Source organism: Mustela putorius, unplaced genomic scaffold (assembly GCF_011764305.1).
Source record: "Mustela putorius furo isolate JIRA1106 unplaced genomic scaffold, ASM1176430v1.1 tig00000743_pilon_pilon_pilon, whole genome shotgun sequence".
Classification (NCBI taxonomy): domain Eukaryota; kingdom Metazoa; phylum Chordata; class Mammalia; order Carnivora; family Mustelidae; genus Mustela; species Mustela putorius.
Window position 1 is genome coordinate 3,382,195 of NW_025421464.1, and position 27,303 is coordinate 3,409,497.

The 27,303-nt window shown below is 47.4% G+C and overlaps 2 protein-coding genes across 4 annotated transcripts in view; one reads left to right on the top strand and one right to left on the bottom strand.

The window, feature by feature from the left end:
* Positions 1-284: 284 nt before the first annotated feature.
* PXMP4 (peroxisomal membrane protein 4) lies at positions 285-16,390 on the bottom strand. Of its 3 annotated transcripts, XR_006607858.1 has the most exons (5): positions 16,180-16,385; positions 9,935-9,997; positions 7,577-7,775; positions 2,476-3,074; positions 285-1,708 (listed from the first exon to the last, which is right to left on the bottom strand). XR_006607858.1 is itself a non-coding variant. In XM_045084089.1 (4 exons), exons 1-4 carry the CDS (start codon positions 16,290-16,292, stop codon positions 2,811-2,813), a joined length of 639 nt encoding a protein of 212 aa, XP_044940024.1. In that variant the 5' UTR covers positions 16,293-16,385; the 3' UTR covers positions 285-2,810. The 3 variants fall into 3 exon arrangements, 2 of the variants coding, with proteins under 2 accessions (XP_044940024.1, XP_044940025.1); XM_045084089.1 differs by having other exon boundaries at positions 285-3,074; XM_045084090.1 differs by lacking the exon at positions 7,577-7,775 and having other exon boundaries at positions 285-3,074; positions 16,180-16,390.
* Positions 16,391-23,131: 6,741 nt separating this feature from the next.
* Positions 23,132-27,303, top strand: part of ZNF341 (zinc finger protein 341) — a 45,135-nt gene continuing 40,963 nt past the window's right edge. Inside the window, exon 1 of the mRNA XM_004746612.3 lies at positions 23,132-23,225. Within this exon, the coding sequence (XP_004746669.1) occupies positions 23,195-23,225 (31 nt within the window). The 5' untranslated portion in view covers positions 23,132-23,194. The remainder of the gene's footprint in view (positions 23,226-27,303) is intronic.

Genomic DNA, 27,303 nt, shown 5'->3' on the forward strand with positions numbered 1-27,303 from the left:
CCTGGAGTGAGCAGTTGGGGGAACCAGATGCTCTGGCAGGATCCAGAGAGATGCCATCTGTGAGGGAAACCTATTCTTAGAGAGCAGAGACAGTCGGTGGTGCAGCCGGCCAGCCCCCCGCAGCAGTGGGGGGATGCTGGGCAGGCAGGGAGCCAAGGCTCTACCTTCGGCTGAGGGGGTAGGAGAGGCTAAGAGCAGGGGCTACTCAGTTCTTAGGACCACGTTTCCTCCTCCCTTTGGATGCTATAGTAGACATTATAAGCAAACATTCACGGAGTGCTTCCTTTAGACTCATCATGTTGTTTAATCCTCCAGATCGTGCTGTGAGGCGACTGAAATTAGCACGCCTCTCTTACAGATGAAGAAACAGAGGTACAGAACAGTGAAGTCCTTTGCCCAAGCAAACAGGGCCAAGCCCCGGCACTCTTCCTCCGAATTCTCTGTCCAAACCTCCACTGGCTTTCAGCTTGCTGCACCAGAGGCCAGCTTTAGTTTCGGTTTCCTCAACAGCAGAGCCCGAGACAAGGATTTCAGTGCAAGTGGTTCCTCTGGGAAGTGATCCTACGTTAGGGATGGAGAAGATGGGGAAAGGCGGGGGTGCGGGCAGTTATCAAGCAAGTGATCATTGTGGGCAGCCAGAGTTCAGTCCGGCCAGGGATCTCTGGGAGCCACTGTGGAGTGTCCACCTTGGAGAGTGATCGACCCTGTTAATCCTCCAGACCTGCTGTGGGTGGCAGAGCAGGTGCCAGTGGCAAATGAGAGCCTCAGACAGAAAGACACAGCGGTGGCAGTTGGAAGAGTTGGCTGGTGTGCGGTCAAGTGCGAAGTTGGAGGGGACTGGGCGGGGCCCCCCAGCATCTGCTTGCTGATGGCCTCCCCCTTCCTCTCCTGACCTCAGGATCTCATTCAGCCTCCACACAGGGAATGCGGGACCTTCTCAGATCACCTTCTCCAAGTGTGTAGTACGTCAGGACTGAGAGCACTGCTGTCAGAAGCAGGCCTAATCCCACCACCTTTACTTAACAGCTCTGTGACTCGGCTTCCTCCTTTGGGCTGGCTGCGCATGATTCCCTACTACTCGAGGTTCGGTTCCGTCCCTACTACTCGAGGTTGTTACTCGAGGTTCGGCTCCGTCCAGCAGCACCAACAGCAGCACCTGGAAGCCTGTGAGAAAGGCAGACTCTCTGGCCCCACCCCAAACTCACTGAGTCAGAATCTGCATTTTAATAAGATCACCAGTGACTCATGTGCACATTTCTACTAGTAATTTCTAAAAAGAGACTGGAGTATTCCTACTAGACCAAGGGTCTCACATTGGAAGCTCATGGACCACATCTTCCTGGAGACCTGGTTTGATTTGTCCAGCACCAGTGATTTTAAAAAATCGGACGGGCACATAAGTCTCTGGTTCCCCAGGCTACCATCACTCCCAAGTGCACAACGTTTTCACTTATACCCCTTGCCAGACCCCTCTGGGCATTTGAGTTTGCACGATGTTCTGGACTCCATCCTAGAACTAGTTAATATTTGCATAGCATAGCTTAGGTTTCTAAATTTAACATAAGGCACTGAAAAATAACAACAACAACAACACGGGTATTGAGTTCAGACAGCTCTGGGTTCAAACCCTGATTTGGCTATCATACTGGTTGTATTATCTTGATTATCTTGGGCAAGTGACTTCCCTGCTCTGATCCTGTGTCCACATCTGTGAAATGAAGATCAAAATACACACCTGTAAGGTCATTGTATAGGTTAAAAAATAATACATGCAAAGCACCTGGGAGGAAGTAGGAGCTCACTAATGGAAGTAATTAGTAGTAATAGCAGCTCTTTTACTTCTACAAATCCAATGTGTGTATTATGATTATCCTCATTTTATAAGAAGCTGAGGCTCCGAGAGGCTAAGAAACCTTCCCCAAGGTTATACAGTGGTGGAGTGGGGACTCAAACCTATGTCCCCTAGCTCTGTATCTGCACTGTCCACTAGAATTTTCTGCAAGCATAGAAGTGTTCCGTATCTTCTTTAACCAATATGGTAGCCACCAGCCATATGCGGCTACTGAGCACTTGAAATATGGCCGGTCCCCATTGGGACACACTCTAAGTATACACCACATACCTGATTCTGATGACTTAGTATAAGAACGAGGAATATAAAATATCTCAATTTTTATACTAATTTTTGTATGTTAAAATGATAATATTTTAGAAATACTGGGTTAAAATATATAATTAAGATTAATCTCACCTGCTTCTTCCTACTTTTTTTCACGTGGCTTCTAAGACAAATTTCAATTACATATGTGAATCACATTGTGCTTCCATTGGACAGTGGAATTCTAAAGCTTCTCCACTAGAGCATCACCTGAGCCCAGGAATTCAATTTTTTCTAAAAACATATTTGCTGCCCCCCCCCGCCCCGCCCCTGGCAAGGAGTCCTGGTACACAGAACGGTCAAAGACCATAACCTACCAGGAAGAGACTTCAGGGCCCTCCTCTGGGCTCGCTGACACCTGATGCCCAGAGCGGGGGTGGGGGGGGAGGGTGTTCCCTGGTCTCTCATTAGCCAGCAGCACAGCTGGAATCATGACTGAGGCCCTGGAGCCCAATTCACCACTCGTTCCACCAATGGAGAGGACTTAACGGGACTTGGAAACCAGTGCTTTTGCTTCAGCAAATGGAACCCTGGGACAATACAAGTTAGAGTCAGAGAACCATGATCTTGAGAAGGCAGGATCCTTTAGGGGGATTCGCCGATGGAGCTGATCTCGGCTGTGGACGCCCCCGTCAGCACCTCGGGGGCCCCATTACTTCGAGGGGTGGCTCTTGTTGTAGAGGAGGAAGTCTGAGATGTCATGCCAGACATTGCTGTCCTGGTATAGGTAGGTCATGGAGGACTGCAGGGAAGGCTGTAGAGTGGTCTGGTGGTACTCAAAGAGCCACAGCACCAGCCCCCACAGCAGCCCGGTGAACAGCGGGAATGGGTCCCACCTGGGCTCAGGAATGTAGCCCTTCTCCACACCCAGGCGGCACAGGGCAAACAGGGCTCGTGAGAGCAGGTACATGTTGATCTGCAGGGAGGGAATGACAGGGGATTACGGGAGGGACCAGACTTGGTTGGGGGGGTGTTTCCCAGCCACTGGGACCCTTCAGCCCACCCCTGTGTCCTGGGGCACCTACTGCACATGGGATCAGGGTCGGTCTTTCTTTCTTTCTTTCTTTCTCTCTCTCTCTCTCTCTTTCTTTCTCCCTTTCTTTTTTTATTTTAGTAATCTCTACACCCCACGTAGTGCTTGAACCCATGACCCCAAGTTTAAGAGTCTCATGTTCTTCCAACTGAGCCAGCCTGGGTCAGTGTTTTTCAAAGCTAGTGTGCAAGATGATTTGAAGTGGTAGGTATTAGATATTTTAAAGATTTTATTTATTTATTTATTTATTTATTTATTTATTGGGGGGAGTTGGAGAGGCAGAGGAAGAAGGAGAGAGAGAATCTGAAGCTGCCTCCACACTCAGTGCAGAGCATGACACGGGGTTCAATCTCAAGACCCTGAGATCATGACCTGAGCTGAAATCAAGAGTTGGAGGCTTGGGGTGCCTGGGTGACTCAGTGGGTTAAGCCTCTGCCTTTGGCTCAGGTCATGATCTCAGGGTCTTGGGATTGAGCCCTGCATCGAGCCCCGCATGGGGTTCTCTGCTCATCAGGGAGCCTGCTCCCCACCCCCCGGGTCCCCCCTTACCTCTCTGCCCACTTGTTATCTCTGTCAAATAAATAAATAAAATCTTTATTTTTTAATTTTTTTTTTTTTTTGACAGAAAGAGATCACAAGTAGGCAGAGAGAGAGAGAGAGAGGAAGCAGGCTCCCTGCTGAGCAGAGAGCCCTATGTGGGGCTTGATCCCTGGACCCTGGGATCATGACTTGAGCTGAAGGCAGAGGCTTTAACCCACTGAACCACCCAGGCACCCAATAAATAAAATCTTAACAAAAAAAAAAAAAAAAAAGAGTTGGGGGCTTTGACCAAGCCACCCCGGTGCCCCTGTAGCAGGTATTTTAATGTTGCTATTCTTTGCTGTAATTTATCATTCTTGTTCACTAACATTTTTAGAAAATGAATATATTTACATGGCTCAAAACTGAAAGGTAACCTGAGACCAAAACCCACGGCCCACATAAAAATAAAAAATTGGTAAACTGGATCTCATCAAAATTTAAAATGGGTTGTGAAAGCCCATATGAAGAGGCTGAAAAGAAAAGCTACAGCTGAGAGAAAGTATTTACAAACATGTATCTGATAAAAATTTCTATCTGGGATATATATATACACACACACACACATACATACACACACACACACACACACACACATATATACATATTATATAATATGTATATATATATTATATATAAATAAATTATATATACATATAATATATATAATATATATACATATATATTATATATATAATTATAATATATATATAATTTATTTATTTGACAGAGAGAGATCACAAGTAGGCAGAGAGGCAGGCAGAGAGAGAGGGAGAAGCAGGCTCCCTGCCAAGCAGAGAGCCCGATGTGGGACTCGATCCCAGGACCCTGGTATCATGACCTGAGCCAAAGGCAGAGGCTTAACCCACGGAACCACCCAGGTGCCCTGGGATATATATTTTTTTAAAAAACTCTCAAAACTCAATGGTAAAAAAGGAAACAATCCAACTAGAAAATAAGCAAAAGATGCAAACAGATGTTTCACCGAACTGGTTCTACAGATGAAAAATAAGCACATGTAAAGATGTTCAACATCATTAGCCATTAGGGAAATGCAAATTAAAACCACAATGGAAGCAATGCACACCTATCAAATGGCTGAAGTTAAGAACACGTGATAAACCGCAGCGCCTGGGGGGCTCGGTGGGTTAATGATGACCTGCCTTCAGCTCAGGTCATGATCTCAGGGTCCTGGCTCTCTGCTCAGTGGGGAGTGCTCCCCAACCCCCACCTGCCTGCCTCTCTGCCTACTCGTGATCTCTTTCTCTGTCAAATAAGTAAATAAAATCTTTAAAAAAAAAAAAAACAACAACCAAAAACGTGATAAACCAAATGCTGGCTAGGATGTGGAGAAAATGGATCATTCGTATATTCCTGATGGGAATGTAAAATCGTACAGTCACTTTGGAAAGACTGGCAGTTTCTTAAGAAATTAAACATGCATGGGGGTGTCTGGCTGGCTCAGTCAATTAAGCATCCAACTCTTGGTTTCAGTTCAGGTCATGATTCTGGAGTCTGGAAATCGAGTCCTGCGTGGGTCTCCGAGCTCAGCGTGGAGTCTGCTTGAGATCCTCTGCCCCTCCCCCACTCGTGCTTTCTTTGAGCTCTTTCTCTCTCTCTCTCAAATGAATAAATAAATAAAATCTTAAAAAAAAGAAATGGATGGGGCACCTGGCCTGGCTCAGTAGGTGGAACATGCAACTCTTGATCTGGGGGTTCTGAGTTTGATTCTCACTTTGGCTACAGAGATTACAAAATACTTAAAAATAAAAATCTTAAAAAAACTTAACCATTGGGTGCCTGGGTGGCTCAGTGGGTTAAAGCCTCTGCCTTCAGCTCAGGTCATGATCTCAGGGTCCTGGGATCGAGTCCCGCATTGGGCTCTCTGCTCTGCAGGGAGCCTGCTTCCTCCTCTTTCTCTGCCTCCTCTCTGCCTACTTATGATCTCTGTCTGTCAAATAAATAAAAATCTTTAAAAAAACAAAACAAAACTTAAACATGCATGTATCATATGACCCAGCAACTGGACTCTTGGGCATTTATTCCGGAGTAATGAAAACCTATGGTCACCCAAAAACTTGTACAAGAATATTCTTAGCTGTATTTCTAATAGCCAAGAGCTGGAAACAACCCAGATGTCCGTCGGTGGGTGGATGTTTAAACAAAGTGTGGGGCGTCCATGCCCTGGCATGAACTATCGATACACACACAACTTGGATGAATTTCTAGGGAATTATGCTGCGTGAAATAGCCAAACACCAAAGGTTATATACTTCAATGACTCTACTTACATAACATTTTTGATATAACAAAATTTTAGCAATGGAGGTCAGGGTAGTTGTTACCCGGGGTCAGGGAAAGGAAGGGAGGTAAAAGGAGATGCTATGCCCAGGATTCCTAGTCCCTAGAAGTTCACAGACCAGTGACATTTCTAACCAAATAATAAAAAAAAAAAAAAAAAAAAGCCCCCCAAAACCCTTGGGAAACTTTCTCAAAATTCAAAATGCTCACATCTATAGATTCCATAGTTCTGTGGTAAGGGAATTTCAGATGGATTGACACATAGCCAAACAAAGATGTAGACGAATATGTGTGTGTGTCCTGGCAAAAGACTACAGACCCTCTAAGCGTCCATCCAGAGGAGACGGGGGAAATCAAGGCCAGTCGAGTCACACAATGGAGAGCTCTGATGGTATTAAAAAGAATGACGGACTGACAAGAAAGATTTCCTAAATACATCATTCTGTGAAGAAAGAGTGTGGTGTGATCTCATTGGTGAAAAACTCCTGGTGGGTACAGATACTAGCACAGACAATTTTTGAAGGGGCACACAAGACACAGTTAAAGTGGGAGGTCTGGGCGGCTCAGTGGGTTAAACCTCTGCCTTCAGCTCAGGTCGCGATCTCAGGGTCCAGGGACCAAGGCCATGTGGGGCTTAGAAGCTCAGCAAGGAGTCTGCTTCTTTCTCTCCCTCTGCCCCTAGGTTCATGCTTTCTCTTTCAAATAAATAGAATCTTAAAGAAAAAAAAAGGCTTAAAAAAAAAAAAAAAGACACAGTTAAAGTATTCCTGGACAGCGGTTTGAGAATTGGAGGGGGATGGGAGCTTTCTTTTCAATTTATTTTCTAATTTTATTATGATACACCCCAAACACCTAGAAGTGCCCCAGACATACAGAGGGTGCTTAATCTGTATTTTAAAAAATATTTTATTTATTTGACAGACAGAGATCACAAGTAGGCAGAGAGGCAGGCAGAGAGACTGAGAGGGGGAAGCAGGCTCCTTGCTGAGCAGAGCACCCGATGTGGGACTCAATCCCAGAACCCTGGGACCATGATCTGAGCCGAAGGCAGAGACTTTAACCCATTGAGCCACCCAGGCGCCTCTGCATTTTTAAAATGCGAAAATAAACCACGGTTTTTATAATTTGAAAGTACTTAATAAATTTGAGGGAGGCAGAAGGAGGGGCTACCAACTTTTTATGTCACCCAAGAAGGATTTTAAAACAACAACTAGGGGGCGCATGGATCGTTCAGTTGTTAAACTTCTGCCTTTGGCTCAGTTCATGATCCCAGGGTCCTAGAATCGAGTCCTACACAGGCTCCATGCTCAGTAGGGAGTCTGCTTCTCCCTCTCTCTCCCCACTGTTCCCCCTGCTTGTGCTCTCTCTGTCTGTCAAATAAATAAATAAAATCTTAAAAAAAACCCTCATCTTTTGTGATCGCCACCCCGAATTCTATACCCAGACCACAATCTTCCTGTCCCAGCCTCTGCACCCCGAGCCCCATCCTGGGGAAGGGTCTTTACCTGGCTGTTGATGTTATTGTTACCTCCAAACACCATCAAGCCCCCGATGAAGGCGGCCAGGAACGAGTGCACCTGGTAGGTCTCGCCCTGCACGCGGGCCTGCAGGGCGCAGAGGCCCTTATAGGTGAACACAAAGCAGGCCAGGCTCCGGGAGTGGGTGTACGTGGCTTGCAGAATGGCTCGCAGCTTCTCCTGGAGGCTGCACAAACACAGGGACCCCTAGTGAGTGTGGGCCCAACTGCCCCGAGGGCATTCTCCCCCTGGGCATGCAAACCTGAGCCAGCAGGTGGCCCAGGCTCATTCAGCCCCAGGCCTCTAGCTTCTATGTCCTCAGCCTTGACTCCAGGTCACTTCCTCAGAGAGCCTAGCCTGACTATCCTGTCTTCCTTTACCTTCACAGCTCTTCCACCGGCTGACACTTATAGGCTTATTCTTCTCCGGCTCCCACCCCACCGCAGTGGAAGCTACCAGAGGTTGGTGTCTACACCTGGTTTGTTGATCCCCAGGGCTCAGAACAGGGCCTGGCACTTAGTAGGTGCTCAGTAAATTACTTTTTGCCATGAACATGTGAAGACATGAAGGACGGAGTAAGGGAGAGCCTACTATGTACTGGAACTAGGGATAGGATTCTGAGGAAAAAAGCTTCCTGCCTTCATAAGGTATATGATGTAATGGGAGAGACAAACATAAATTATCACAAAGCAAAGGTCAAACTTTCACCCTGACTAGAGATGACTCTGGGATCCGAAGGATGAGGACTCAATGAGATGGAGAGGGGAGAGGGGTTGCATCCTAGGCAGAGGGATCAGCATGTGCAAAGGTCCGGAGGAGAGACAGAGAGTGGGGAGTAAAGGAACAGAGAGAAACCAAGGCCTGACCAGAGAATGTGGTGGGGAAAGAATGTGAGGAGAGGTGGGGACATGCAGTTTTGTCTTTATCCTGAGAAAAGTGCCCATTTGAGTCAGGAAAGGATTCTATTTATCCTTTAAAAATTAAGTCACTAGGGGGCAGTGAGAGAACACAGGGAGAAGGGCAGCGTGTACTCTGGGAGGTCAATTCAAGGATCCTGCAATCAGGTGCTCTCACGGCTAGATGAGGGCCTTTAAGAGGGTCTACTGGAACCTGTGGAAATCTGCCTGGTGAGTGAGGACAGCCAGGAGTCAGCTGGTTCTCGCCTCAGAGGAATATGAGCCTGGTGTTGCCAGTTCTCTTATTTTTTAACCTTTATTTTATTTTATTATTTTTTATTTTTTTTTGAGTAAACGCTGTGACCAACATGGGGCTCCAACTCATGACTCAAGATCGAGTCCCATGCTTTACTGACTGAGTCAGCCAGATGCCTCTAGTGTTGCCAGTTCTAATGCAAGAAAGGTGGATTTCCCAGTTAACTGCTGGTGCTAATCTTGCCTTCAAAATGTTTCTAGGGACACCTGGGTGGCTCAGCCGGTTAAGCTTGTGCCTTCCACTCAGGTCTTGATCCCGGGGTCCTGGGACCCAGCCCTGGGTCAGTCTCTTTACTCATACGGAGTCGGCTTCTCCCTCTCCCTCCGCCCTTCCCCCTGCTTGTGCTCACACTCTCAAATAATTAAAATCTAATAAATAAATAAATAAATAAATACAGGAACCATTCTAAATAAAAATACGAAAAGAGAAAATCTTGCGAGCTGGAATTGGCCAAGAGACTGTCCACATGCGCTTGTTCTAAGCGCCAGGTGAGGCTACAGATGTTAAAAACCAGGCCACGGAGTGGTTTCCTGAGAAGTGTCCCGAGGGGAAAACAATGGTGGATGGAGGAAGGCCGAGATGTTTGAGGGAGCCGGATAGTCACGGACAGTTCTCCCTAGCTAGTGCTCCTCACATGAATGGTATGCATTGCCAACAGGGAAATAAGGGTGGGGTGAAGAGGAAAGGGCGCGCCTGGAGGGGGTTACTGCATGAGCAAACGCGGGAGTCCCAGGAGCCGGGAGCACTCCAAGGGGCCGGAAGGGAGGAATGTGGGCATACAGCGGCACCCAGGCAGCAGAGGGACTTTTTTTTAAAAGTTTTTATTTTAATATAGTGAACAGACACTGTTATATTAGTTTCAGGTGTATAATACAGTGATTCAACATCTCCATGCATCAGCCAGCGCTCAACACTAGTTGGAGAGGGCCTTTGAAGGAAGGAAGCTGGGCTTCTCCGGAGGACCGTGGGAGCACGGAGAGTTTTTGAGTAGGACTCATAGGATCAGAGTTGTACTTGTGGAGGTGGTGGGCGGGGGGGCGGCTGGACCTGACTAGGAAGCTAGTGCAAGGGTCCTGGCACCGAGGGCTGACTGCACTCTCCCCCAGTCTGGGGGTGTGCAGAGGGGGTGGGTACCTGCCACTCCGGAAGAGAAAGGTCATGACCAGCGCGTGAGGGCCCCGGATTTTGGCTCCGTAGCTGTAGAAATGAAAGGAAACAGTTACTATGGATGGCATCACTGCCTCACAGTTTCTTTCCCGGCTCTCTGATGCCTTGTCCCCTCATCCCCCACCCCCTTCAGCCCTAATCCTAACGTCACCCTGGAAGGGGAGATAATGCTGGCTTTCCAGTTGGATCTGGGTTCAAATCCCAGCTCTGACACCTTCTTGGTAGTGGGGCCTCAGGCCTGCTATTCAACTTCTCTGAGCCTCGGTTTGCCTAACAGCCAAAGGGGATGTCAGGCTAGAGGGTGGTTATAATTTCAATGAAAGGGGACAATGTGTGGCAAAGGCCCCGCCCAATTGGCAGTGTAGAGTTGCTCCCTCGGGAACTCCTCAGCCTTCAAGTCTCAGGGGCACCTCTGTGGAGGCTTCTTACCCACCAGACCAGGTTAGGGCAGTATTTCCAAGACCACAGAGCTCCAAGCTTCTCTGCGGTGTTTTACAGTCCTGCGTTAATGACTCAATTACTCCTAGTTTCTTTCTATTCTGATTAGTTCTTTCCTCCCCTAGACGGCAGGCATTGTGAGGGACTGTGTTTGATGTGTCCTCTGCAGAGTCCCCAGCACCTTGCATGGTGCTTGATGTATAATAATGTGCTCCATACAGGATTGCTGACTGATTCTGGAGCAGCCCTTAATTATTTGTGAGGGAAGGTAATTTCTGGAAGGTTCTACCTTTAGCTTGGTCTATCTTAAAGTTAATAAATTCTCTACAACAGTTGCTGAGTAACCTCATACTTCCTTCTACCTATTCAAAATGTACCTCTTTCCAACTATGATACACAAGAGGACCTCAGCTTTCTAAAAAGGGATTAAAAAAAAAAACTGGAAGGAAATAATGCCACAATTGTTATTAGCAATGTTTCCTGAGCCAGAGGAATACGGGAAATTACTTTTGTCTTTTTTTTTTTTTTAACTTCTCCATATTTCTGAAATGATCTGTAATGGTTAAACATTGCTTTTAAAATTAAAATAACTGAGGGGTGCCTGGGTGGCTTCAGTCAGTTGAACATCTGACTCTTGATTATGCCTCAGGTCATGATCTGATGGTGAGACACTCCCCACACTCAGTGCACTCAGAAAGGAGTCTGCTTGAGATTCTCTCTGTCCCTCTTCCTCTGCCCCTCCCCACTGGGTGCTTTCCCTCTCTTTCTAAAATAAATAAATCAATCTTTTTAAAAAATTAAAATAATTGAAATAAACTTTTTTTTTTTAAAGTAGGCTCCATGCCCAAGGTGGGACTTGAACTCATAACCTTAAGATCAATAGCTCCAAATGAACTCTGGTGTCCCAGAACAGACATTTTAAGTGTTACAGAAATGCCTCTTTTTAAGACTCAAACCTCTTCCCCGATTCTCCTTTTACCTCCTCATTTGAACAACTGGGGATTTCGTGAGCATGTATACATTCTCCTTCATTGTTTTTTTGTTGGTTTTTCAAAGATTTTATCTTTAAATAATCACACCCAATGTGGAGCTTGAACTCAGAACCCCGACATCAAGTTGCATTGCTCTACTGACTGAGCCAGCCAGGCGCCCCCATTGTTTTAACTATACTCAAGTGGGTAGTGGAAAGGAAATCCTGTATATTTGTTGCCAAAGCCCTGCCACTTTTTGCTGTATGAACTTGGATAAATCACTTAACCTCTCTGCCTCCTTTCTCCCTCCAGCAAAAAGTATTCTCTGTTTCCGAGTTGCTTCTAGCAGTTAAGGACATAGCACATGTCAAAGTTCTAGTTCAACCAACACTAGTGCCTCTTCCTTTCTTATTTTTTATTGGACTCCCTCTGTCCCCACCAAGTTCTCCAGCTCTAGGTCCTGATCTTGCCAAGCTACAAGGTCTAAAAATCCTTGATGGCCTCCTGACACACATGACCAGGAGCTATGTATTGTTGTCATATGAGTATCTGTGCCTATTCATCACAGGCTTGTTAGAAACCGCAAAAGACCAGAAGCAAACTCATGTCCACCCACAGGGGCTTTCGGATGAATAAATAATGGTCCTACCACTGAGTGGAATGCTACACAGATGTGAGAGGCTGACACAGCTCTATGTGCACTGCCGGAACGAGATTAATAAAATGTCAAATTGTGTAAAATGAAGTAATTCATAAACCTAAATTATTTCAAAATAAAACTTAAAGGTGTGGGGAAGATTACATGTATCTGCTTGTATCTGCAGACAATATTTCTGGAGGGAGACATGAGACTGGACACAGGTGGCACCTCCAGGGAGGGGGACTCGGTGACAGAGGAATGGAGTGGGCAGGACTTCATAGGATCTGACTTTTTTTTAAAGTAGGCTTCTTTCCCATTGTGGGGCTTGAACTCAGAATCCTGAGATCAGAATCACATGCTCCACTGACTGAGCCAGCCACGTGTCCCAAAGCATCTAACTTTTTATGCCTTTTCTGAATGTTACCTAATTTTTTTTTTAAAGAATTTATTTATTTATTTGACAGAGAGAGATCACAAGTAGGCAGAGAGGTAGGCAGAGAGAGAGAGAGGAGGAAGCAGGCTCCCCGCCGAGCAGAGAGCCCGATGCGGGACTCGATCCCAGGACCCTGGGATCATGACCTGAGCCTAAGGCAGTGGCTTAGCCCACTGAGCCACCCAGGCGCCCCTGTTACCTAATTTTTAAAAGAAGATTTTATGTATTTATTTGAAAGAGGGAGAGTGAGAGAGAACATGAGCTGGGGGAAAGGCAGATGGAGAGGGAGAGGCAGACTTCCCCACTGAGCAGGGAGCCCAATGCGGGGTTGGATCCTGGGACACTGGGATTAAGACCTGAGCTAAAGGCAGACACTCAACCAACTGAGCCACCCAAGCATCTCTGAATGTTACCTAAATTTTTTTTTTTAAGATTTTATTTTTAGGGGCACCTGAGTGGCTTGGTCGGTCAAGCATCTACCTTTGGCTCAGGTCATAGTCTCAGGGTTCTGGGATGGAGCCCCACATTGGGCTTCCAGCTCAGTGGGGAGCCTGCTTCTCCTTTTTCCCGCCCACCTCTCTCCCTTGCCACCCCCCTTCCCAGCTCATGCTCTCTTTCTCTCTCAATAAATTCAATCTTAAAAAAAAAAAAAAAAGATTTTATGTTTAAGTAATCTCTCCACCCAACACAGGCGAGCCAGCCTGGAGATCAGGAGTCATATGCTCCACTGACTGAGCCAGCCAGGTGCCCCTAATGTTACCTAATTTTTAAAAATACAAATTAAAGGGGCTCCTGGGTAGCTCAGTGGGTTAAGTGTCTACCTTCGTCTTAGGTCATGATCCTGGGGTCACACCTGTATCAGCCTCTCTGCTCAGTGGGGAGTCTGCTTCTTCTTCTCCCTCTGCGTACTGCTGTGCCTACTTGTGCTCTCTCTGTCAAATAAAAAAATAAAATCTTTTAAAAAAATGCAAATCAAATTTGTAAATGTTAATGTGTTGAAGCCAGAATCTTATTGCTGAATTTCTCATCTTATCCTCTGGCTAGCAGTGGGCAGGAACCCCATTCTGGCAAGCTGTCTCCCTCCCCTCCTCCAAAGTTATATCTCTTTCCCCTGTACAAAGAGACCCTCAGCCTCCGCCAGCTCTCCAGAGTGAAAAGAGTCCTTCCTTATTCCCCAGACACAAGTGGAATAGTGTCCCCAACACTGTACATCTGCCAGGCCCCATTCCAAGAGCCCTCAAACACAGGTGGGAGCCAGTTGATACCATTCACAGGTATCACCATTCTATGTCCTGAAAAAAGGGATGTGCATGGGATGCCTGGGCGGCTCAGTCTGTTAAGCATCTGCCTGCAGGTCAGGTCATGATTCCAGCATCCTGGGATCAAGCCCCACATCAGGCTCTCTGCTCAGGGAAGCCCACTTGTCCCTCTCCCTCTGCTTTTCCCCTGCTTGTACTCCCTCTGTCAAATAAATAAAGTAAAATTTTAAAAAAGGGATGCGCAGGCTTTAAAAGGATTTAAAGGACATAATGACAGGTGCAATGTGATGTCTGGGAGGCGTCTAGTCTCAGCAAACTAACATTTAGGGAGAACATTTAGGGAGTAGCTAGGACAATTTCACTATTAACTGGACAGTAGTCAACATTATAGGATTATTATTAATTTATAAAGTATAATCATGATAATTTAGCCATATAGGAAAATGCTCTTACTTTTAGAGATGCACACTTATATAGTTAGGAGTGGAAATCAGTGAGTTCAACTTTACAAAGCTCCTATGACTTAGTCGTCCAAGTCTGCCTCCCTGAACGGATGGCCTCTCTGCACAAATAGCATATTCTTTTCCATCTCCAGGCCTTTGTTCAAACAGTCCCTCTGCTTCGGTTGCCCTTCTACTTCTGGCAAATTACAACTTGCCCTTCAAAACAACACAATCACCTCCTCTGTAAAACATGCCTGGTACTGCCACAGTACTTTAAAGACAAATCTCACTAGGACCTTGTACTCTAGGTCCTTACAGATGGTCATGATGTCTTAGCACTGAATCGTAATGGGATCACTGCCTTAGAGCACTGCACTTGGGTGAGGCTTTTTCCATTTTACAGAGGATGACACTGAGGCCAGAAGAGATGAAGGCACCTAGCTTTGAAATGAAGGAACTGGGCCTGAAAAGGGCCTTACCTTAGCAAGTGACTACCCTGGCTGGAAGGGTCCCGTAAAGACAACTGGGTTGAAAGTAGGTGTACAAAGCTAGCATTGGGCAACAACCACTTGCGGCTACTGTATGATTCATTTTCATCTCTGTTTTGTCCTAAGAATACCTTGGCAAAGGGCCACTGATGTTATCCCACCTTAGTCACAGTTAAGCATGGCTGATAAAGTCTTCAGGCCCAGTTGGAACCAATCCTACCTGACTCTGGGTTCTCACGGAAGCCAAGAGCCTGGCATTGCAGTAAGGGGCCCCAGCATGATGTAAGTATTATTACCAGCCCCATTTTATAGAAAGTGAGGGTCAGACAGGCTAACTGACTTGCTCGCAATCACACAGGTAGGGGCGCCTGGGTGGCTCAGTCAGTTAAGTGTCTGCCTTCAGCTCAGGTCATGATCTCAGGGTCCTGGGATTGAGTCCTACATCGGTCTCCCTGCTCCGTGGGGAGCCTGCTTCTCCCTCTCCCTCTGCCTCTCCCTCTGCTTGTGTGCTTTCTGTCAAATCCATAAATCTTTTTTTTTTTTCCTTAAGATTTTATTATTTATTTGACAGAGAGAGATCACAGGTAGACAGAGAGGCAGGCAGAGAGAGAGAGGGAAGCAGGCTCCCCGCTGAGCAGAGAGCCTGATGCAGGACTTGATCCCAGGACCCCGAGATCATGACCTGAGCCGAAGGCATTGGCCCAACCCACTGAGCCACCCAGGTGCCCCCAAATCCATAAATCTTAAAACAAAACAAAACACTACACAGGTAGGTGGCACCAAGATTGGAACAGAGGCAGTCCAGAGGCACTCTCACCGCCCTGGCATGCTCCTCTAACTAGCATGTCAACTCCAAGAGGACAAGTCTTTGTACAGTTTGCTGCATCACTAGTTCTGGCACATCAGAACATCAGGGAGCTCCCCTGCAGTTACCAGCCAGGTGAAATGACCCCAAGACCTCCTTTTCAGCAGATCGGATGGCCAGGATATAATCAATATCCAGCAAATATCTGCACCATCTTTTACAGTCATTGCAAAAGGCTTATGCTCCAGAGTCTTCTGGGCCGGATGGGGACTTAGAGCTAGAGTCATACAGATGAGTAGTGAGAAACGGGATGTGAGTCCACAGGCAGCTTAATGCACATACACACAATGCGCCACTGGCCTGCTAGAGGCCAGTGGCCACTTCTCATTGTGCCGATGGGACTGTTAAAGCCAAACAGACCCAAGGTCACAAAGCAGGGGGCTAGGGGCGGCCCAAACGAGGGAATACAAGGACTGGAGTGGGAGGTGGTCAAGGCATGTGTGCCAGGTTGCAAAGCACGGGGGACCCAGAAACAGCTTAATGGGAGCCCCAGCTCAGAAGGCGCTGGGAACCCCAAATCCCCAGCGCCCACTGTGCAGAGAGTGCACACCGAGGCCTAGAGACACATCAGGGCTGCTCAAGGGCACACAGAATGGCAACGGGCCCCGAACCCGCTTCTCCGACCTGAGCAGGACCCATCCCTCTGCCCGGGCCCAGCCCAACGGCCCCACTCACACTGCCCCGTTCCGGAAGCCCTTAAGCATGGCCAACGCAGCGTGGTAGCGGCGCTTGCGCAACAGTGCGTTGACCGCATGGAGCAGAGCTCGCATCTGCCGCGGGACCGCCATAGTGCGAGAGGCGCGCGGGGTAGGGGCGAGCCGCAGGACCAGCACTGACAGCCCCGGGTTCCGGCGGCACAGCAGGCTGCTCTAGACAGGGCAGCCGGGTCTTTGGGCTCATAGGCTGCGTCTGCTGTCACTCCTACGGGAAGCGCCAATCAAATGGCTCACTCATCTCACACGGGGAACGAGAGGTCTGACTGGAAGAGTGGGGGAGTTTGTAACCAATCACAACGGGCTCCGCCCACCTAGCTCCAAGGAACGCCAGAACAGCACACCTGGGTTTGTCCAACCGGGTAGCCTGTTTGCTTGGTGCTTGGCAGGAGATATGTCACTTGAACGCTTGAAATGTTTTCTGAAAGAGGAGCCACCCTCCCTAGAATCGAGAGGGTGACACTGGGAGGAGCCAGGTCTCTTCTGTACCCAAGACTGTCCCGATTGGGTAACAGTGCTCCTAGCAAACTTCTTCGGGCATAACTCACATGATATCTCAGGGGCTCCCATTTATTCTTCAAATCCAAACTACTTCCCCCGGCCCACAAGAGAGACTATCATCTGGCCCCTGCTTCCTTCTCTGACCTCATACCCTGTCACTTGCCCCCTCACTCCTCTCCAGTCCAAATGGCCTGCCTGCTTGCCGTTCCTTGAGCATGCCAAGAAGGCTCCTGTCTCAGCGCCTTTGCACCTAGAATTTTCCTGACTGGGATTCATTATCGGCATGGCGGGCTCCTTTTTAGTCTTCAGGTTTCAGATCAAATGCCACCTCTTCAGAGAGGGTTTCCTAGATGTCCCATCTAAAGTAGCTGATCCCTTTTATTTCCTTCGTATAACTTTTCACTCTTTGAAATCATTTGTTTGCTTCATGTCCATCGTCTGTTGCCCCTACCAGGCTGTAAATTCCATGACCGTAGAAACTTTGTCTGTCTTGTTCTCTGCTGTAATCCCAGCACTTAGCACATGGTGGGTGTCCAACATATGTTTGTTGAAGCAGTACAGTTTGGGGTTGACATCTTCCAGAGTACTGGTGGGTGGAATTTATGTGTTATCACTGTGTGGAGTTGTCATTGGATAACAGCTACATGTTGAGTGGTGGCTGTGGTTTGTGAGGGTATCCCCTAGTACTTGGGTCATGTTATATTTATCTGGGATATTCTTGCCTGGGTCAGTGTCAGAAGACGGTGTCAGAGGTCAGTGAAGGAAGAATTATACTTGGCATATTTTAGCACTGAAACTGGATTCCCTTTCTTTTCCTTTCCTTTCCTTCTCCCTTTCTTCCTTTTCAGTAATAGTGGACTGGCTTATTCAGGTAATCCTTCCTCTGAAAATGGTGGCAATGCTACATTAAAATATAAAAATATCCTCTGAAGAACACTGAAAGGTTTGTAGTTGACTGTCTTCTCCTTGTGTCTTCATATGGTCTTCTCTGTACATATTTGGGTCCAAATTTCCTCTTAGGGCCCCAGTCATACTAGATAGAACCCACTTATATAACCTCACTTAGTCTTAAATACTTCTTTTAAAGGCCCAATATCCAAATACAGTCACATTCTGGGGTACTAGGGGTTAGAATGCCAACATATGAATTCTGGGGGGACACAATTCAGCCCATAGCAACCACCATGTTTTGCTGTCTCCTACCAATGCCAATGAACAAGATGTCAGGGCCCAGCTATGCGAGTCCTCACTTCCTTTCCCTTGCAACTGGGAATCTGGTTTAAGCTGCTCTTGAGTTCTCTCCCCATGGAGAAGTTAACATTTCTGGGGTGGCTGGAGCACTCATTGTGGAAGGGGACACTGGAAGTTTCCCAAACTTTCCTTCCTCCCTACTTGGCTCCATGCCTAGAATTACCATGTTAGGTATACCAGGAGTCTCTAAGCTGTGTAAGGAAACAGGACCTAGGACTGACAGATCTGGGTAGATGAGGAGATGGAGGCGAGGAGCAGAAAGTACAGAGCAGGGCTCAGCCCGAATGGGGAGCCTGTTGGAGATGGATTCTACATCCCTGAAAACTCATTCAGTTGCTCTGTCAGTCAACTGGTCAATTAACAAGCATTTCTCAGGTTAATCTGTGTCAGGCTCTGAGTTCCAACCAGAAGGGTGAAGTACCTCCGGTGCTTGAGAGCTCCTATTGAGGGGGGTGGAAGGAAGGGGGATTTCCAAGAGAAGTATCACGTGAAAGCAGTAGTACCAGGTACTGTGAGAAACAGGAACAGCCATGGAGAGAAGGATCCCATCCAGGCAGATCAAGGAAAGATTTTAGAGGAGGCACAAAGGCAAGCTTGTGGTGTTCCAGTGAGGGTGGAAGAACAGCATTTTGGTAAGACAGAGCAAAATTTGCGAAGGCCTGAAGAAGAAATAAAAATCAAGTATGTGCCTGTACACCTGGATATATGGAAAACTACCAAGACTTGTGTTACTGGAAACTTTTACTGTCCAGTGCCGCCTCCCATCACCCTCAGAACTAAATCTCAACCCTCACAATGGCCTTGTCTGTTTCTCCATCCTCATCCTCCTGTACCCATACCTCACTTATTACCCTCAGTTGTTCCTTTACAGTCCTTGGTCTTCTTTCATTTAGACCTCAGGGTCTTTGCACTTGCCTAAGATGATACAGCCAAAGAGTTCCACATGTTTCCTTCCTCCATATGACTCCATTTCAATTCTCAAGTCTACCTCCTCAGAGAGGCCTTCCCTCACCACCCTGTCTAAAGTAGCTTCCTTTCCTGCAGAGGAAAAAAATATATAAAGTCTCAGAATATTTCTCTTTTTTTTTTCTTGTTTACAGTCCATCTTGCCTGCAGGACTATGACTCCATGAAAGCAAGGATTTTTGTCTTTATGTTCATGGCATGTCCCCAGCATCTAGAACAATGTCTAACACAATATGGATGTAATAAATATTTTATTTATTTTATTATGATTTTTAAAATTTATTTGAGAGAGAGAATGAGTGGGGAGAGAGACAGAGAGGGAGAAGCATGCTTTCCACTGAGCAGGGAGCCCGATGTGTGGTTCAATCCCAGGACCCTGGGATCATGACCTGAGCCAAAGGCAGACGATGAATCAACTGAGCCACCCAGGTGCTACTGTAATAAATATTTTAAATTACAGTTAACCCTTGCACAACATGGGTTTCAACTATGCAGGTGAATTTTTTTTACAGTGCAGTGCTACAAATGTATTTTCCCTTCTTTTTTTTTTTTTTTTAAAGATTTATTTTAGGGGCACCTGGGTGGCTCAGTGGGTTAAAGCCTCTGCCTTCGGCTCAGGTCATGATCCCAGGGTTCTGGGATTGAACCCCACATCGGGCTCTCTGCTTAGCAGGAAACCTGTTTCCTCTTCTCTCTCTGCCTGTCTCTCTGCCTACTTGTGATCTCTATCTGTCAAATAAATCAATAAAATCTTAAAAAAAAAGATTTATTTTATTTATGGGGCACCTGGGTGGCTTAGTTGTTAAACGTCTGCCTTCAGCTCAGGTCATGATCCCAGGGTCCTGGGAACAAGGCCCGAATCAGGCTCCCTGCTCAGTGGAAAGCCTGCTTCTCCCCCTCCCACTCCCCCTGTTTGTGTTCCCTCTCTCGATGTGTCTCTTTCTCTCAAATAAATAAATACAATCTTTTTAAAATTTTACTTGATTTATTAGAGAGAGAGCATGTGAGAGCCAAGCGGGGAGAGGAGGGCATGGGGGGAGGGCAGAGTTGGATGGAAAGACATAATCCCAAACAGATTTCCCTGATTAGTACCAAGCCTGACTCACGACTAATCTCACAACCCTGAGACCGCACCCCAGTTGAAACCAAGAGTCAGAAGTTTAACCTACTGAGCCACCCAAGTGTCCCCTCTCTTTTTTTTTTTTTTAAAGATTTTATTTATTTATTTGACAGACAGAGATCACAAGTAGGCAGAGAGGCAGGCAGAGAGAGAGAGAGAGAGGGAAGCAGGCTTCCTGCGGAGCAGAGAGCCCGATGCGGGGCTTGATCCCAGGACCCTGAGATCATGACCCGAGCCGAAAGCAGCAGCCCAAACCACTGAACCACCCAGGCGCCCCAATCCCCTCTCTTTTCTAAAGATTTTATTTTTAAGTAATCTCTACACCCCATGTGGTGCTCAAACTCACAACCTCAAGAGTTACATGTTCTACCAACAGAGTCAGCCAGATGTCCCTCTTCCTTGTGATTTTATTTTATTTTTATTTATTTATTTATTTTTTAAAGATTTTTTTAAATTTATTTTATTTGACAGATAGAGATCACAAGTAGGCAGAAAGGCAGGCAGAGAGAGAGGGAAGAGGAAGCAGGCTCCCTGCTAAGCAGAGAGCCCGATGCGGGGCTCGATCCCAGGACCCTGGGATCATGACCTGAGCCGAAGGCAGAGGCTTTAACCCACTGAGCCACCCAGGTGCCCCTTTCTTGTGATTTTAATAACATTTTCTTTTCTCTAGTTTTATTTTAAGAATACAGTATATAGTACATATAACATACAAAATATTTGTTAACCGACTTTATGCTATTGGTCACAGTAGGCTATTAGTAGGTATGTTTTTGAGGAGTCAGAAGTTATACACAGGGGCACCTGGGTGGGTCAGTTGGTTAAGCAACTGCCTTCTGCTCAGGTAATGATCCTGGAGTCCTGGGATCAAGTCCCACATTGGACTCCCTGCTTGACACGGAGTCTGCTTCTCCTGCTGACCTCTCTCTTCTCATGCTCTCTCTCTCTCAAACAACAGATAAATAAAGTCTTTAAAAGGAAAAAGAAATTATACACAGGATTTTCAACTGTGTGCAAGGCTGGTGTCCCAACCCCCATGTTGTTCAAGGGTCAGTTCTAATTAAATGAGTGTGAATGTATTAATATAGAACTTGAATAATTTTTAAAAAGAACAGTTTATATTGAGAAGCTCTTGAAGGGGAGAGATGACAAGAATCTGAGGCCACTGGATCAATGGGGAAGAAAAGACATGGAGGAGGGATCCCTGGCCCCATTCCTGTCAGAGAGGCAATGGAAAGTGGTGTTTAGGGCTTGAGGAGGGCCCCAGGTCTCCAAAGTTGCCAGGAAAGAAGGTGAGGCATGCAATCTGGGAAAATGGTAGGTTTTCTTTGGGGTCATTTGCTCAGGGCTTGCTGTGCAAGTGTGAATAGAGAGGGGAAGGGGTGTAGTGTTGGGGAAGACAGGGGCTGTATTTGGCGCAAGATGGGGAGTTCATCAGTAGAAATGGACCTTGAGGGGGTGTGTAAGTGGAGGGTCTGTGAGGCAACTTATCAGGAACAATGGCTGGTAATGTTCCACAGGACAAACAACCTTTGTTTTTTTGTTTTGTTTTAAAGATTTTATTTATTTATTTGACAGAGAGAGAGAGAGAGCGCACAATTAGGCAGAGTGGCAGGCAGAGAGAGAGGGAGAAGCTGCCTGTCCACTGAGCAGGAAGCCTGAGGCAGGGTTCGATCCCAGGACCCTGGGATCATGACCCGAGCAGAAGGCAGCCACCTAACTGACTGAGCCACCCAGGCGCCCTGACAAAGGACCTTTGAGCAATTTTTGTTTGTCTGTTTGTTTGTTTTTACTCTTAGGAGTTATATATTTAGTGAATATGAGAAAATGAAAATTGTGATTTTTTATGGTTATTACTTTGGATGAGACTAATATAGATATTTAAGAAAAAACAATGAGAACATTTAGGGTCAAACCCAAGGTAGTCCAGTTGGAGGATCTGGCCACATTCATAAGAAATCATGATTGAGGAGACCTCCCTGGTTGCCTATCCCCTCCACACACTCCCCAACTCTTCCTTGCGGTCCAAGCGTACTTCTTTGGAACCACTGTCACACCTTGTACCTAAATAATTTTTTTAAATTTTATTTTTTCAGTGTTCCAGGATTCATTGTTTGTGCACCATACTCAGTGCTCCATGCAATACGTACCCTCCTTAATACCCACCACCAGGCTCACCTAACCCCTCACCCCCCTAGTAATTAAATAATTTTTAATATATAAAAATTAAATTTGTCTGCTTCCCCCATCCCTAACTCCAAGGGAAGGGAGCACTGGATCCTGGAACTATTATAGGACTTGGTGCATAGTAAACTCTCAATTAGTGGCTAATGGAGCATGAACTATGGAGAGCAGTGTTGTGGGGGTGTCCCAGTGAGGACTGGAGGTGCGGGGGAGGAATCTGGGAGACCTGGATAGTCTTTCTTTAAGGCTGGGTTGGAGGTTGCTGAGGCCGGTATTGGGGTTTTACTGACAGAATGCAGTCTTCAGGAGGCAGGGATGGAGGTCTGTATGAAGAGGAAATGAGGTCCCCAACAGGTGCAAGTGGGAGTTAAGTAACAGCTATGGGTAAATCTCTTGAGACGATGGGGGATTAAGACCAGGTTGAGATGGGAGGCACTTCAGGAGACAGGTGACTCCCACTGGGTAGTGATGGGGCTCGCTATGGTTGGGAACAATTAGGAGAATCAGTGTTGCACAGCTAAGGCAGGGGTCTTGGGTTAGGTGGAAGTCGCCGTGACACAGTTGGGTGGTCCGAGTTACGTGGGGGATACTGTGTGCTGTGGAAATAAGTTCCATGTTGCAGAAATGGGAGTCTCGTGTGCAGGGTGGGGGTGGCAGGTCCAGATAATATTAGAGGTCCAATACCCAGTTGGGAGGTCTCCTGTGTGCGGCTAGGATGGGGTCAGTATGCAGAACTGGGGGTTCATGTGAGACAGGTTTGGGGATCCACATGCCGCTGGCTGGGTTATCTAGGCATGACAAGGGAGCTACTGCTGAATTTCCCGGACGGCGGGCGGGGTTGGGGGGTGAGGGGCCTCGGCGGCAGCTCCCGAGCGCCCCCTGGCGGCCCTGACCCCACCGCGGTTCCCACAATGCTCACGTAGCCCCGCTTCGGCTCCCGAGACGGCGGCAGCTCCAAGATGGCGCAGACGATTTTCGAGGCCCTGGAGGGTGAGCGGCGGCGGGGCCGGGGGAGGCGGCTGTTCCACGTTGCGCCCCCTCCCGCCGCGTCCTCGCAGAGCCGGGCCCAGGGCACGCGGCGGCCGCGGGGCGGAGGGCGCCGGGGCCGGAACAGCCACGGGGCGGGAGGGGCACGGGCGGGAACAGCCGCGGGAGCCGAGGCCCGGCGGGGGGGTGGGCACGGGGACCGGAACAGCGGCGGAGATAGGCTCAATGGCGGAGGGCGGTGGTATGGGTCCAGAACAGCCGCGGGAGCCGAGGCCCGGCGCAGGGGGTACAGCCGGACAGGAACAGCGAGGAGAGAAAGCCCTGGGGGAGGCGAGGGAGCTCCGGGGCAGAACAGCCGGGGGAGAGCATGGCCGGGGCGGAGGGGGGAAGGCCTTGGACAGGAACAGCGTCGGCGGCGAGGGCCTCGGGTCGGCGCAGGAGGGATGTCCTGGAGGGAACAGCCGGAGAGGCAGCGCGGTGGAAGACAGGCCTTGCAAAGTCCGCGCTGAGGGAGGCGGTGGTCCGGGGGCGGGAAGGGCTTGGCGGCTGAAGCAACCTAACTAGGCGTCCTGACCACGAGCGACTTGTATTGAGGGCCAACTGTGCCTCGTGCCCGAGGTGGTCTCTCAAAATCAGACCTGGAAAGGATAGGTCCTACCTGGGTGCAAGGCCATCGGTGCTCACACACGCAAACCAACAAACACTAGGTGCCTATTTTGTGCACCGTGCTTGGGTGCAGAGCTTTATACACTCAGATCAAGAAATGATGGGTGTCAGCGGTGTGCTTGGCTGGGACACACAGTGCCCTGGGCGCCATCTAATTGTCCTGTGCTCTGGAGGTTCCAGGCGTGGAAGTGGACCTCAGGCGCAGGGGATTGTGGACTTTGGAGTCAGCAAACACTGCATAGACCTCTCTGTGCACCTGCAGGCCATGGATGGGTGGGCGGGAGCCTTACTGACTTTAGGACCGTGGCACAGGGTAGGTTGGGGGTGGGGTGGGGGCGGGATACAGACCTGGGAGTGCTCCTAGAGGGGTGTGATAAATCAGAAGACTGAAAGTTGGCCAGACTAGTAGAATGTTGCTGAGACTTGAGACCCATAGGACATCTCAGCTATGTCCCTTCACTTTTTGGAGGATCGGAGTTCTCACCATGAAATAGGTGAGAACTCCCCGCCCCCACCCCCCTGGGGGGAGAATTTCAATCTCAGGAATACTTACTGAGCCAGACACAATTCCTGCCCCACAATTGGGCAGGGGGCACATGAGTGGAGGGAGGCATATAGAAATTATAGAACAAACAACTATTAAAATTATACAGTTACAGAAAAGGTATACCATAAAAGAAGATTACCTTAGCTGGCTTTTAGTGCCAGCTTTTAGGGTGACCAATGTGGAGGGAGAGGGTCAGTGTACTTAACCTCTGGAAGATTAGTAGAATAGGGTGAGGCCTACTTTCTCTTTAGCTTACATGGACGCCCTCTACGTTTGAGTTTTTACTACCAGAATGTGTTCATGTATTGAGTGATGGGGAAATTAAAAGAAAAACCAGTTCCTAGAACAGTGACATGCATGCTTGGCTAGGGCAAGGACAGCGGAACTGTGAGGACCCAGAGATGATCCAGGCAGTAGGATCTGCACTTGCAAAGCCCTGGGGGAAGAGAGGTCTTCTAGGATTCACCGAAGTTCATGTGAGTGAGGAGTTAGAGCTGAGACTTGTGAACTTTATCTTGCAATCACTGTGGAGCTGAGAAAGGGTTTTCAGCAGGGGAGCAGAACAATCTGATGTATGTTTTATAAAGTTCACTCCAGCTGCTCTGAGGACGCACTGCACGGGGCCAGAGTGGCAGGGGGGAGGTGAGGGAAGTAGCTGCAGTTGTCCTGCTGAGAACCAGTGGTGGCCTGGGCCAGGGGGACAGATACAGGAAGGAGGAAAGTAGATCTAAAGAGAGTCCATAGGGGCAGAATAGGCTAGACTTGCTGCTGAAGGACTGGAAATGAGAAGAGGTTGGGGAAAGATTAAAGGGGTGCCCTAGGGGCTCTGGTTGGGTGGACATTGGTGCCTCTTGTTGATGAGAATTATTGGAAGAGGTAAAACTGAGCAGTGAGGGTAACACACTTCGCTGGATCTCAATTTTAGACAGGCGGCCTTTTTTATTTTTATTTATTTATTTATTTTAAAAAAGATTTTATTTATTTGACAGACAGAGATCACAAGTAGGCAGAGAGGCAGGCAGAGAAAGAGGAGGAAGCAGGCTCCCCGCTGAGCAGAGAGCCCCATTTGGGGCTTAATCCCAGGAAGCTGGGATCATGACCTGAGCCTAAGGCAGAGGCTTTAACCCACTGAGCCACCCAGGCGCCCCAGACAGGCAGTCTTTTTTAAAAGACTATTTTTTAGTTTTAGCAGCTTTAGGTTGACAACAAAGTTGAAAGGAAGGTATAGAGAAATTGAAGAAACTCACACGTGACTAGCCTCCCCCATTAGCAACATAATTTGCCCAAATGGTACATTTGATACCAAGGATGACTCCACACTGACACATCATAATCATCTAAAATCGATGGCTTTTCTTTATGTTCACTGTGGGTATTGCACATTCTCTTGGACAAATGTGCAGTGACATATATCCCTCATTATAATATCATCACAGAGTATTTTCACTGCTCTAAAAATCCTCTCTGTTCTGTCTCTTCATAGCCCCCCCCCCCCACAAAACCCCTGGGAATCCCTGATCTTCTGATTGTCTCCATAGTTTTAACAGGCAGTATTTTTTGAATCAAAATTAAAAAAAATTTTTTTTTTAAGATTTTATTTATTTCACAAAGAGAAAGAGAGAATGCGCACAAGTAGGGGGAGTGGCAGGCAGAGAAAGAGGGAGAAACAAGCTCCTTCCTAAGCAGAGAGCCCTACATGGGGCTTGATCCCAGGACCTGAGCTCAGGTCCCAGGGATCCCAGGGATCCCAGGGGTCATGACCTGAGCCAAAGGCAGGTGCTTAACCCACTGAGCCACTGAGGTGCCCCTTGAATCAAATTTTTTATTTTGAAATCATTATAGGTTTTTTTCTGTAGATTCCTATATACCCTTTACCTAGTTCTCCTCAATGTAACATGCAAGACTATTTTATATTACAACATATTGAATAGTTACATCACCATAAAAGGTTGCCCTTTGATAGCCAAACCTACCTCCTTCCCCACTCCCCATCATCCTTGGTGTCTGTCAACCACTAATCCGTCCTCCAGTTCTAAAATTTTGTCATTTCAAGAATGTCATATAAATGGAATCATATAGCATATGAGCTTTGAAATTGGCTTTTTTTCCCACTTATCATAATTCCCTAAGATTCACCCAAGTTATTATGCCTATCAGTATTTCATTCCTTTTTATTTATTTATTTATTTATTTATTTATAAAGATTTTGTTTATTTGACAGACAGATCACAAGTAGGCAGAGGCAGGCAGAGAGAGAAGGAAGCAGGCTCCCTGCCGAGAAGAGAGCCCGATGCAGGGCTCAATCCCAGGACCCTGAGACCATGACCTGAGCAGAAGGCAGAGGCTTTAACCCACTGAGCCACCCAGGCACCCATATTTCATTCCTTTTATTACTGAGTTGTATTCCAAGGTATGGATGTACCACAGTGTAACTATTCACCCATTGAAGAACATCTGAATTGTTTCCAGTTTCTTACTATTATGAATAAAACTGCAGTGAATGTTCATGTACAGACTTGCATTCAAATGCTTATTGACTCACAATTTTGCCTAATATAGTTGGAGACTTACTGAAGCTTCTCCAGGGGAGCAAACCCCAAGTTTGGGACTCCATTTTGGGGAGAATTAGATGGGAGTTAAGTGAGTCTGCCCAGGGAGAAGAGAGAGAATCCAAACTGAAGGAACTTTTCAAAACAGAAACATTTTGAAGAGATTTATTTTGTTTTGTTTTGGTTTAAAGATTTTATTTATTGATTTGATGGGCAGATATCACAAGTAGGCAGAGAGGCAGGCAGAGAGAGGAGGAAGCAGGCTCCCTGCTGAGCAGAGAGCCCGATGTGGGACTTGATCCTAGGACCCTGGGATCAT